This window comes from Triturus cristatus, chromosome 8, assembly GCF_964204655.1.
Source record: "Triturus cristatus chromosome 8, aTriCri1.1, whole genome shotgun sequence".
Taxonomy (NCBI): Eukaryota; Metazoa; Chordata; class Amphibia; order Caudata; family Salamandridae; genus Triturus; species Triturus cristatus.
Window position 1 is genome coordinate 921,648,987 of NC_140591.1, and position 13,467 is coordinate 921,662,453.

The 13,467-nt window shown below is 40.1% G+C and overlaps 1 protein-coding gene across 3 annotated transcripts in view; it reads left to right on the top strand.

The window, feature by feature from the left end:
• CRYBG3 (crystallin beta-gamma domain containing 3) overlaps window positions 1-13,467 on the top strand; it is a 1,479,538-nt gene that overhangs the window by 1,049,349 nt on the left and 416,722 nt on the right. For 2 of the 3 annotated variants that reach the window (XM_085622435.1, XM_085622437.1), the window contains one exon: window positions 1,845-1,984. In XM_085622435.1, coding sequence (XP_085478561.1) covers window positions 1,845-1,984 — 140 coding nt within the window. Of the gene's footprint in view, window positions 1-1,844; window positions 1,985-7,805; window positions 7,904-13,467 lie in introns of those variants that run through there. The other variant, XM_085622436.1, reaches the window with a different exon arrangement.

Genomic DNA, 13,467 nt, shown 5'->3' on the forward strand with positions numbered 1-13,467 from the left:
TGTCATTGATATATTGCTCGATTTATGGTTGTAGCCTCTGTTAGGGATAAATGTTCATTCTTGTGGACATAGTAAAGATTTGCTTTTGCACCAAGTTTATGTAGTGCAAACACCATACTTAACCCTCGCGCTATCACTTGTGAGATGTGCATGTAAGATGAATGCACCCCTGACCAACCCAACAGTGTACATTCCAGTCAGTTATGGAAGCATGCTCAGGCGCTCATTGGCAGTTGGTTGTCAGGATTGCAGGGGGGGCTCCAACCCACACTCCCTTATGAACCAGCTTTCACTGATCCTACAAATGTTTCCTGTCAAGCAAACAGTCATGTATAACAGTGTCCATTTAGAAACATATGTTCTGAAGTCCACTTGTCCTCTGGGCTCTAAGTCTCATAAATTGCTCAAGAGTATTAAGGATACTCGGTGGTACACATCTTGATGATGTCCACTACTGGTGGGAACAGTACAAAATGTCCTCATGTCTAACCACCTGTTCTTTAGGATTGCAGGAAAGACCTGACAGTGCACAGTCCTGTGAGCTGGATTATCATTTGTCATTTTTCCTGTAAAATCTGTCCCTTCTTACTTAATATTAAACGATTTAAAGCTCCTACAATTTATCCTATGAAGAACACAAGCTGGGTGTGTTGCTTTCATCATAAAAAAATACTGGGCATATAGGATGAAAGTGTTATTATAAATAAATGATCGTTTAGAATACGAACTTGGAGTTGTATGTATATTTTAATTGTACTAAATGTTTTGTATTGATACCTTACGGTGCTTTCTTTGTTTCAGCTTTGCCGTGTTATTTGTCTTTCTTTGTTTTACCTTATATAAATACCTGTGCTCCCCAAGATGTTTTTGCTTATTCAGCGTCTTATAGTACTTAATGTATTGCTACATCTTGTGTTTTCCATATAGTCTCTTATTGTATCACTCCCATCCTTTAATATTTATGCACATTTGTATGTTCCTTAATTAAAGATGAATAAAAAAATAAAGTGAGCAACTGAAATAATTTCTTAATTTATAATTAAACCCACTATGTCTGTTTTCTTCCCATACTTGTGTTTTTTTTATTGTGCAACTGTCCCCTACAGCTTTATAATACTTTGTTTTACTCCATGTAGCACCAACACACTGCCTTATGGATACTGCAGGCCACTTAAGATAAATATAAACATATGGCCAAGATTAAACAATTACGCAGATTGGGTAAAAGCACATTATGGTAATTAGGGTACCATATTGAGAATGCTTCTTATATATATTGAGGTTTCTAACTTCATACCACCATTATCGAAGTTGGTTATTTGGTTATGAGATATTTCCTGTGTAGTTGGGAAGTCTCTCTTAAGGAATCCGATGTAACACGGTACCCGTGCCATCAGTTTGTCTCTCTTAAAAATTATCCTGATTGTAGTTTGTGGAAATTGAGTGTTTCAGTTTTCTACCTTGTGTTCTGGTAATTACCTGAGAGACTCCAAAATCACCTCTGTTTCCACTGATTGTTAAGATTTGTTGCAAATTATATGCAAAACGTGAGGGATAACTCCATTATTTACCCATTTGATAAACAGATCTTATGCTCAGTATGAAGTTTAGTGAATGAGAAGAGACCTATATGATTCATGAGTATTGTGTCCTATATTATTTGTGAACTGGAATTGATGATTTATGTTGGATGGGGTATTTAGATATTTTTTTTAGCATTTCTACTGTGCAATTAAAATAATATATTGCTTTGTTACTATATTTTAAATATTTGATTTGCCATGATAAAATTTACCTGCTTGAATAACCTCAGGCAATTTCTAAATGTACATGTGTGCTTACAGGTTTTTGCAGAGCCCTTGGTCAGTCTTTTTGCTTTGGACTCGTGTGAAGGGAGAGAGCTATACTTTGAAGAAGCTGTGAATTCTGTTCTCAGCAAGGACCTTCACTTTTACACCCAATCGGTGCGGGTAAGAAGTGGACTGTAAGTATTGCCCAAGATCCATCTTTGTTACATTATTTTAACAATTGAAATAATGTGTGTTTTTTGGCTTTAATTAAGCTACAGAATCTGGGCTGGCACAGCAGAAAGAAGGCAGCCACGAAAGTGAGTTTAGATCACTAACTCTTAGCAGCAAATGAAATGCTTCCCAAAATGGATACACAACTTGAAAAAGTCTACTCTAAAACCGTGATGTTGAAATCTGCACTTGTCAGGCAGCCTTTAAAACATCCATATTGCAATATGCTGTATATATTTTTGAGGCACCAGTGTGTCCACTGAGAATGCAGTTTCTGTAACACAGAGATCTAGAGCATAACGTCTATGCCCTCTCTCTCTTGTATGTGTCCTTTCTGGTTGATTTTTCTGTTGTGTCGAACTTTTTCACATGATGCTTAAACCGTGCGTATCTTGGATATCTCTCCATAGGAAGAATAGCAGATTTCGTAAGACTGAACTCTTAAAGCAACTAAGTATTTGTATGAATCCGTTGAAATGCATGTCACATCATTCCTCAGTGCACGGAGATTTAGCTTTAAGTAGACAATCAGTAACAGGTGGATAGGTCATTTTTGGGTTAAGAGAATGCTGTCAGATTTTTAAAGCATCATATGACCTCTGTGAAGAATAGCAGAATTCGTATGACTAAATCCTTAAAGCATCTAAATATTTGTATAAGCCTATTGAAATGAGTGTCACACTAATCCTAGGGTGATATTTACAACGGGAGAAACTCGTATACCCAGCTGAGACCTGGGTGATATATTGTAACATACAACAAGGTCTCACCAGGCAACAATTGCACAATTAATTATTAAAGTATAACAAAATTATAAGGAAAACAACTATAGCACCAACAATTGATTTATGCAGTTATATTTTCAGAGATGAGCAATAAGAACTTAGTAGCAGCATCAACATTACTTAAAGCTGTGCATTAAGTACATAATGAACACATACTGCTCTTGGAGGAACACAGTGAGCGGCTCATGTGAAACACAGAAAAATAGAAAAAAGGCAGCAAGCAATAATTACTTTAACTGATAATAAACATGAAACAGCAATTGATGGCTTTGTCAAAATCATGTCACAAATCAGAATCTGTGTGTCTGCTGATGTATGTCAATGGCGTTTCGACCGTTATCATTTAGAGGTCATCATCAGGATAAATAGTGCACGTGAAATAAAGATTGCCTCCTGAAGGGTAAAAAAAAAGACAGGGATTTTAAAGAAGGGCCAGATTAAAAAGTGACTTAAAATATTTAAAAAAAGACCACTTGGTGGTACCTGGTGTCAATCCAGCAACCTAGGATAAGGAAAGAAGAAGAAGACAAGGCTGAGGTTAACCCAAATGTGAAAGGGAGTTACGCGGAGAACATGCAATGGATTTCAAGCAACACACAGACGTTTTTAAGTGTATCTCATCCGAGGAGACCAAAGCTTTACATGCTCCCCAAGGTGCATAAAAATCTTGAGAACCCTCCATTTCGACCAATAGTTTCGGGTTGTGCCTCAATTTTTGCACCTGCAGGTCAATTTGTGGATCATTTTCTGCAGAAATGTGTACAGTCATGGAGAAGTTACATTAAGGACACTACACATTTTTTTACAACTACTTAACGTAGTTGGTGATCAATGTTCTCCCACATGGATTCTATGTTTAATTGATGTGACGGCATTGTATACTTCTATACCCTTAAAAGAGGGCATAGAAGCTTGTGAGTGGGCGCTGTTGCATCTACCAGATTTAGGTGTCAACAAAATCTTTAATTTTGGAATTACTGATGATTTGCCTGCAGCACAGTTATCTACAATGGAAGGATGCTTTTTACCTCCAGATAAGTGGAACCTCCATGGGTTTTTCTGGGGCTCCTTCGTACGCAAACACCTTCATGTCTAAGTTCGAATTTGATCACATTTTCTCAGATGATTCATAGAGTTCTAATCTGGTTTTCTACACGGGATTCATAGACGATATTTTCCTCATATGGAACAGTCCGGAAAAAGAATTTAAATCCAAAATCATGGAATTGAACACAAAGAATGAACGTATCAAATTCACTTACAACATCAGTGCCACGAGTTTATCATTCTTGTATGTATTAATCACAAAAGTGAACAATAAACTCCACACGTCCGTGTACACACAAACAACGGACAGAAATAATTTGCTGTTGTTTTCTAGCTTTCATCTTCCTTCGTTATTACGAAATCTGCCATTTTCACAAATGCTTCGAATAAAAAGAATAGTGTCCAATGAGGAAGAGCTGGGATCCTTCTTAGAAGCACAATGCAATAAGTTCAAACAGCGAGGCTATCCCCAAGGCACACTGTCAAAAGCATTGGCCAAGATACAGCGATTTAAACAAGAAGATCTACTCGTGTCCAGATCAATCAGAATCGACACGTCTTTGTATCTAAATTTTCAACTAAATCACAGAATGTTAAGAGAATCATTAAATCTAGATGGGAACTACTCAAACACGAACCTGACTTCAATGGATTATTTGCGCAGGAACCGTTGTTTGCTTACACACGCAGCAGGAATATTAAAGAAACATTGACTCAAACATCGGAGCGTGACCATGATGAACCCACCGGGATGCGTAGGTGTCACTTATGGGATGTTTTGAACTCTTTATCACTATAAGTGTGTATCCGCTTCTGTTGATTGTGTATCTCCTATGCGTCGACGCGTTTCGATGGGCATTCTTTTATGCCACTATCTTCCTCAAGACCATTGATAGAGGTTTTCTCTCAATATTCAACGCTTCTTTCCTGTCTTGATCCGTCTTTCATTAAGCGCTGCTCATTTTCATGGGATGAAAACATTCTGAGTCATCTTCTATCTTGTTAGTAATTTTCGTTGTTGGTGTCGTTATTATACCAACACTGTTCTTTTGATTAGATCTCTAGTCGTGTACACGAGGAGGATGCTTGTTGGGGACCGAGCCTATGAGGAATCCTTCGTGTTCTGTAAACCCCGTATCCTTTCTTATTGTGCACTGTTGTTATGCCCGCATTATCCTTATTTGATGCAATCTGTCGTCCGCTGCGCCAGGAAAAGGCTTATTGACCAAAGACGTATCCCCGCATTAACGAAACAGTCGGCTCGCTCGAGGCTATGGGGTGCAAGTAATACGAAGGACAATTTATCCGCAACGGTCCCTTCAATAAGCCTTTTCCTAATAACGACACCAACAACGAAAATTACTAACAAGATAGAAGATGACTCAGAATGTTTTCATCCCATGAAAATGAGCAGCGCTTAATGAAAGACGGATCAAGACAGGAAAGAAGCGTTGAATATTGAGAGAAAACCTCTATCAATGGTCTTGAGGAAGATAGTGGCATAAAAGAATGCCCATCGAAACGCGTCGACGCATAGGAGATACACAATCAACAGAAGCGGATACACACTTATAGTGATAAAGAGTTCAAAACATCCCATAAGTGGTTAAATTCCAGTAGTGTTTTTGGATGTGTGAATATATGACAGAGTGTAATGTCTTTTGTATGGTGTGTTCTCTCAGTTATGCGGGCTCATAACGAGGTGGTTTTAATTAAAAAAAAATTCTGTTCGTTTTGCATTTTTGACTATTTGCATTCTGATGTACGAAATGAAATCTTAGCTTTTTTGTATCTGTATATGTTTTTGGATAAATTCTCTGCTTAGATCAGTGTTAAGTAGGGATTAGAATAGACTGTGTTTTTAATGGTGATGTATAACATGTTTTATATACAATAAATGGTAACTGTTTTTTTATAAAAACGTGAGAGTGTGAATATCATAATATTGAATCACTTAAGATTGTCCATACAGTCAAGGGACTGCTAGTGGACACTAGAACAAAAACATACAATAGCACAATTGAGATTCACCATCCTCGAAATATTGTCTTGTAAAACAGGTTGTGACAATGCTAGACTTCTGTCACAGATGGAAGTGTGGTGGATCAAAATGCTTCAAACAATGATGCCTGGTGGACTTAATGATAAATTGGAAATGTTGTGTTTTCTCTGAAGGGGTTCGCTTTGTAACATTGTATCACTGTTCTTCCGACCGCCGGGTCACTATCTTAGACTGTACATGTATGGTTTACGCTTGGCAATCACATCGCTTTATTATTTTGTTCACCCTATGCTCTTTTCTTACAGCATGTGGAGTATGGCTACTTTTCTCTATGGTCGTAGTATTCAACACAGTGCATGTTTTCTTGTCGCATTTTGTCTTTTCCTGCCTTCCATCCTGTCGTTTTTGTGTTTTATCTAGTCTGACATCCCATATAGTGGTATCTCAGCTACAGAATCTGTGGTATTTTTCGGTCCGCTCAACTAGCTATTCAGGTCATATAGGTTGACTTCATGTTTGTATCCGGGCGTTTCTCAGAGCTGTTTCACTGCCATTGGAATCATTATTTGCAACCTTGTTCCTTTTTTTCACGCACACTGAACCATGTTTAGGAGATTACAACATAGCCTACGGTCTCAGTGTGGCATCCACAATGCACAGCATTGGTCCTAACAATTTTTTACAAGTGCTTATCATCCGCAGCTCTGGGCTTCGGTATGGCATTCATATCACACAACACCAGTTTATCACTCTAGCGCACATCATACATCGCTTCAGGTTGAGGGTCAGGGTTCATATGCACAGAACCAGTCTGCTCGACACCATTTAAAGATGGCGACCAAGGATTTGGTTACAGTCCATTTTCAGTTTCGACCAAACGCGGGTGCACGGATCACTGTCACAAAGTAATCAGGTGCATTTAAAACTGCCTACAGGAACCGCGTTTTTCCTCGCAGTGGATACTACGGTTTTCAGCGATCCAGTGTACTCTAGGGTGGTGTTTGCATTATATCTCCAGGTGAGCAGCGACTATTTTGTCCACGTCACACAGTACAGTGGCAGTTTATGGATCTCTTTTACTTATGAGCTTTTGGAATCTTCTTTTGTTTTTCGTTTGCAGTTCGGTGATTTCCGGTGGTTTGTAACTTAGTGGATTCTTATCTACAAAGTGCTTCACTCTAGGAGCAACAGTGATCGTCGTCGAGGTAAGCAGGTGTTCAAAACGCACGATTGGCTAGATTAATTTGTGATTACAGTTCGGTAGAATTCAAGTGTTAATGAAGCGTATTATATGATTTTTTTTCAGATAGCTAGCGAGAGTCCTCTCTCATTCATTTTACCACAGGAGACGTAAACACGACGTCACTAGTTCACTAGGTAACTTAAAAAGAAATGTGTTTGTGCTTTATTCAGCACGTAGCATTCAGTGTTGTGACATTGGGTGTTGGGTGATTTTTCATTTACAGTTCTTACACCGTCCTCATTTCTTGAGAGTTATACAGAGTGTGGCTTTTTTGGTTACCACAGTCAAGAGTAAGTTTCCAGCTTGTTTGTGTCATGATAACAGCATGGGCACTCATCACGTAGGAGTGGAGCTACAATCAGGGTCACGCTCTTCACCATTGATTTATTGGCTTGGTGAACACTGTGTGTTCATTGTTCCCTTCTATCATGTCTGATCACGCTGTTAGTTTACCATTAAATCACCATCATCTTCTCTCCAGCTTTACTTCACTCCACTACGATCACAATTTTCACTTGTTATGTTGAGCACAGCATAATTTCATTCATCACCTCTCTATATTACCGCGCGTAATCTATATTCAGGGTTATATTGAGGGTTATTTTCTGTACTGCCTCCACGGGGCATTCAAAGGTGTTGTTCAAAATCTTTTTGCACTGTAAATATTGTCTATTTAAACATTGATTACGTGTTTATTTTCCTTGCAGTGGCCCCTGAAGAAGGGATGGATATAATCCCGAAATGCATTGGGCTGGGCTGGGTAATTTGTCTGTAACATGCATCAGTTTTGTTATACTGAACCAACAATGTATTGAGTTTTTTTGTCCATTATGGTCAAAATTTTATTTAACTGTTTTCAATTTGTGCAACTATGTATTGATAGTGTACTGACTTCAAATCTTTGTCTAATACACATTTGTTTGCACAAAACAATGGAATGATTGGTTTTTCTTTTGTCTAACAACATAGTTAAGGGTTGATTTCATATTCTACACTGTGCATCTAGTATACTGGTGAACATTCACCAGCAGGGTTATTAGGCATAGATCAGGCATAGGTCCTTAGTTTTCACAATCACTTGTTTATACATTTCTAGTGTCCATTGACTAGTGGACCTGGAGTGTTCATTGTTCGCAATGTCAACCGAGGATCGGTGACTTTCTGCGGTGCTCCTAAAAAGTAAAAAATATCCTAACATTAGCATGGAAACTGACACGTTTTTCAGTCTACACCCCCTTTAATATGGCTCCAACACTGATTTTATATAGCCTTGATGAGACCTCACCTAGTGTTTTTGTCAAGGCAAAGAGGCATTAGAGGACATAAAGGGGCACACTTCCAAAATGGAATGGAATATTGTAGCGTTGAATCACCTGGTGGCTGCACCCAAGAAGGCAATACAGAGGTACATAGATGAGTCACAGAGATTTTAATCCTGTGCATTCACGTTCCTAGTCCCTCTGGAGACCAAATGGAGATCTTGGAATACGAAGCCAAGGCTACAAAGATTTATTCCTTTGGACTCCCTATGCCAGTTGACAACAGAAATCTAAAAGCGGAGGTGCAGAACTTTTTATTTAATCTGTTGATAGAGGGCAGCAGAGACTACTCTAATACCGGTTCTGTGAATCTCACAACTTCCCACTAATGATGCAGCTTGTAAGAATGCTAACTTGGGTACCATGCTGGCAGAGTAAACTAACTCATAGCAACATGGCCTAAAGACTTTAGCCATGGCCAAGAAAAAACAATGCCTGTGAGCAGCTCCAAGGTTCATAGAGTCCCAGATCTAACAGCGTACCCTACAGCAAGGTTGAGGGTCCATGATCGTAAAAGAACACTTCTCTTGACAAACTTTAAGATAGTGTGTGATTATCTCTTCTAGAAGATAAAGCCAACCCACCAGGTAGAGCAGGAGGCAGTCAGTGCATTAAGTTGGATGAAAAAGCACTTTGGGTGTTCTGCATAAGAAGTGTATCTAAGAAACCTTCACACAAGGAGTAGCCCACTTAACTAAGGGCACGGCTGTATGAAGGTCAAACAGAGTCCCGTTCTTGGCCAATTCATGAATAGTTTTACTGGACAAAGAATAAACAAAATCAGCATGCACGCAATATAAAAAGTTACATTTAAAAGTATTCTATTGTCCCATTTATATAGCTCCATATGCTCTTGGCATGGTTGCAAAGCTCTCTGATTTGCAGTGGGATCCTCGGCATCCTACTGGAGTGTATGGTTGAGTATGGTGTTGGATGTTGCATGAACTGTGGTGAAGGAATTGGGTGAGGTGCTTGAGGACTAAAGACATACTCTAAACATGATGCAGCAGTGTAACATCCTATAATCATGGAGCTTTAGGAAAGATGTGAGAAGAAGACACTTTGTGCTGAGGATATGTACCATTTATAAATGTAGAAAAGGCTAGGTTTTTACTGCTCTGCTCAAATTCAAGTCGGTTGCGTATGATTCTTATTCTTACTGGTAGATGCTAGAGAGGTCTAGGTGTTCGATGTATGAAATGAGAAGGGGTATGAAATTTGTTGAAGGCTGGTACAAATGGGAGAGCCGGGCCGACGAAGGCTGTGATGCCAGAAACCGGTCCCCGGAAGCTTGTTTCCTTCCCAGTATAAGAATTGGCTTGGTAGTTTGGTTTGCCCTGTTCCCATCATGCACTGGGACAGGTACAGACTAATTTGCATGTAGTCAGGTTCTGAGCTGGGATGGTGCAGTGAGCTAAAAAACGGTGATGGATTAAAACCATGATCTCTTGACTTGGTAAGAGTATTCTGCATCATTCAGAAACTCTGTCCATCACCACCCCCTTTTTCCCAAACAAATGGGAGAGAGACCAGCCTTAATTTAAGTAGTCTTGCTTGATAGTAGGTCTAGCTTTTTTGCTGTAGGAAGTGTGGACCTATGTCTTGAATGGAACAGTAAGCTATGCCTATAGTTTTGAAGATTATATATCATGCTATGGGCTACTCTGCCACCCAGATCTAAATGGTTAAAGGGGCGGTCATCTTGTAACGGCAACAAGTGCAATTCGTCCATCCCATTTTTATTCTGGCAGATTTCAGGCTCACTTTTGGACTCCACTCTCTATAATGACCCAACTTCTGCGCCCTCCTCTCTGGCTGAAAGAGGGTTCCACCTGTACACTTTATCACCACTGATAGTGATTAATATGGTGTGGCTTCTATTTCGCGAAGATCTGTGTCTCTGCAACTAGATACAATCCAACAGCAGGTGATCAAATTCCCATCTTGTTAATTTGGGCTGGAGGCCAAGTACACTTCCCTACATCTTCGCCTACTCTCAGCTCCTCTGTCTCTCATATTCATGGATACCATCTCACAGAGGTCACTTGATGCCTAGCTGGAGCAATTGGGCCTCAATGCATTTACAATTAAATACTCGCCTAACCTATCAAAAAATGCATCCAAACGCCTCAAACACAGAATTCCTAAATCGTAACCAGAAACCCTAATCTCTGATCCCTACTTCTGCTTTAAAATATGTTCTACAATTAGTAATCTCATCTTCTACTCGAAAAGAAGAGCTAAATGGAGGAAAGCACTCCACTCGATACTCCTGATCACTTCTCCCAAAACATTTGCACAAGGACTAAGGCTCTTGGTAGTCCCCTTACCCATTTTCAAAGCTGATACTACCATCACCATATATAACAATGAGATAATCCTCATCCGAACTGCTTACGGTCATCTAGGTACTTTTGAGGAAACCTTGCACATCATCAAGAAGTTCATAACTTAGCGATCTTGACACTTCAAATAGGTGGCTCAGCCCCTCATCCCTCTCACAGCTGCTCCAAGTGATCTCATTACCTAGTCCCTCCCACCTATTCACTCCCCTCTCTCCCCCCTTTAACACCTTCTCTTCGAGCAGCTCACATTTTCCCATCTCCTCACCTCTGCCAGCGGGATCTGATTCTCACATGATTATCAGAGATTTTACCCAGCACACTAATCTTGGCAGTCATAGCAATGGCTCTCCCTCTGCCACTACACATACACCCACATCCTGCGCTAGCCCCTGCTTACTCGCTACTAATATGTCCGCCACACGTCCCATGGCTCACAAGGTGACTACCCTGAAGTCTGACCCCATTTTCACTAACAACATCGGTACTCATACAACCCTAGCGTCTCTAAGTAATCAGCTTAGGAGTCCTCCCACACTCCCTGGCAGGTCTAGTTATCTCTCGAACTCAACCTCTCCTCCTCTTGATCTCCTAGGCCAGCATCAGCCGAAATAGGCTATCAAATCTCCCTCCCACATATGGGCTCCTGGATACACTCCTTGTCGTCTGATCACCATCCCTTCCCTGCATCTTGCCTAGCTGATATCTCTCGGGATCTTCAACCACTTAAGGCTGACCTACAGAAACTTACTATCACCTCAGAATTGGCTAATGACTTGGGGAAGAACAGATATTATCAAGTACCAGATACTAACTACTACAGTGGTTCCCAAACTTTTCACTCCTGAGGACCCCCATTGAGTCACTACTGGAAGCTGGGGACCCCCAAGAAATTTGTGAAATGTAAATGTCAAACATCAAAGCTGTATATTGAAAAAAATAAACACACACGTGTGCACGTCAAGACTAGACTTGAATTACAAAATATTTTAGTATTTTTATATTAAAAATATTTGCCAAAATCGAAAAATCTTGATGGGAAGGTTGGTGCTGCATCTCGCAACCAACTTTTGATAGCTTAGTTTTATTTTGCGGCCTGAGGCTCCTACTCCTGCCAAGGCTGGACTGGAAACCTAAAGCTGCTCTGGTAAATGTTGTCACACCAGTCCCCATATAGTGCGCACCAAGTGCAGCGAATGAGCCTGACCACTACAAAGGGGTTTTTGGGGGGCTCTCCCCAAGAAAATATGGGGGGGAAATAGTGCATTTTACAACACATTTGTCATTATATATTGAATTGTATTAGCTTTTAAAGCATAGTAAATGATGACTTTACTATGCACCAGGATACAACAATCTTTTGGCAATCTTGAATGATGGAAAATCTTCAATGATTCCCTCACTACTACCCTCCAACAGTGCCTCTCATCTCTCCATAGCCCCAATGTCACATGTATTTAATTTATTTTATAGCACCTCTCATACCACTGTAGGGTGCCAGAGCACTTTACATCACACACATACAGAGACATAAAAATCATACATGTGTAAATCAGTGGATAGAAAATTTTAAATAAGGCAAAGGGGACTACAATTCACTTGTCATCCATACTGGTAGGCATTTTTTAAGAGTGCTTGTTCTAGAGAGGCATAAACTCAGGATTCAGAACATAACATAGGGATTAGCGTTGACTTTAATAATAATGATTTATTTCTACCCAAACAAACCTTTTTAGCAGCATCAGAATAATTTAAGACTGGGAAAAAGCATAACTCACTAACTTGTACCATGCAATTTGCATGCAGCTCTTTGATAGCATTTAATAGCTCACTGTTAGATTACGATTGGAACTTGTGAACTGCATAATAACAAAAGAATCTCTATGGCAAAGACAGGAACCCACAGAGCTATGAACAAAACAAAATACTGCTTTTTAAGAAATGCATGATAGACATTCTTCGCAGCAGGCATATTAACCATCTGCACTTCCTTAGATGAGTCAAAGCTGCCACTGGACAAAACCCCCATCTCTCTCCAGCAGGTACATTCATCACCGGAGTTATCTTGACACTTTTATTGCTGCCCAAAAACTGCTGATTATAGAAGTAACTTAGAAGTGCTTTTAAAACTGCTGCCTGCAGACCCCCTGAGAATGTGTCACGGACCCCTGGGGGTCCACGGACCCCAGTTTGGGAACCAATGAACTACTACACTAAGCTGACATCTCCCCTGTCAGTGAAGGGATTATCTCCGTACGTGGCATCTACCCCCCAAAGTTATAGAACCACTCCCAAACGCTACCACCAGACCTTGTAGATTTAAGAACTCGTTAACAGATAGTGATATTCACTCCCTCCTTTTTACGTACAATCCCACTCACATAGTCAATGTGGACAAACAGGACTGTATTCAGTCTATTCCCCCTTACCCTCACAAAAGACCCAGACACAACCCTAATATTATAAACACCGCCTACCTCAAGCAAGTTCTCATCATTCAGTCTAGCACAACCGACTCAACTACCCACTTGAATTGAATGCTTAGCAATTGTAGATCAGCTGTGAAACACACCACAGATATTGCTGATCTCATCTTGGCGCAGAATCTTGTTTTTCTAATACTTACGGAAACCTGCTAAAGGAGTCTTCTGGTCCGGTCCTTCACATCCTAGTCCCTCCTAGTCATAACATCATCAGAATGGGCAGAT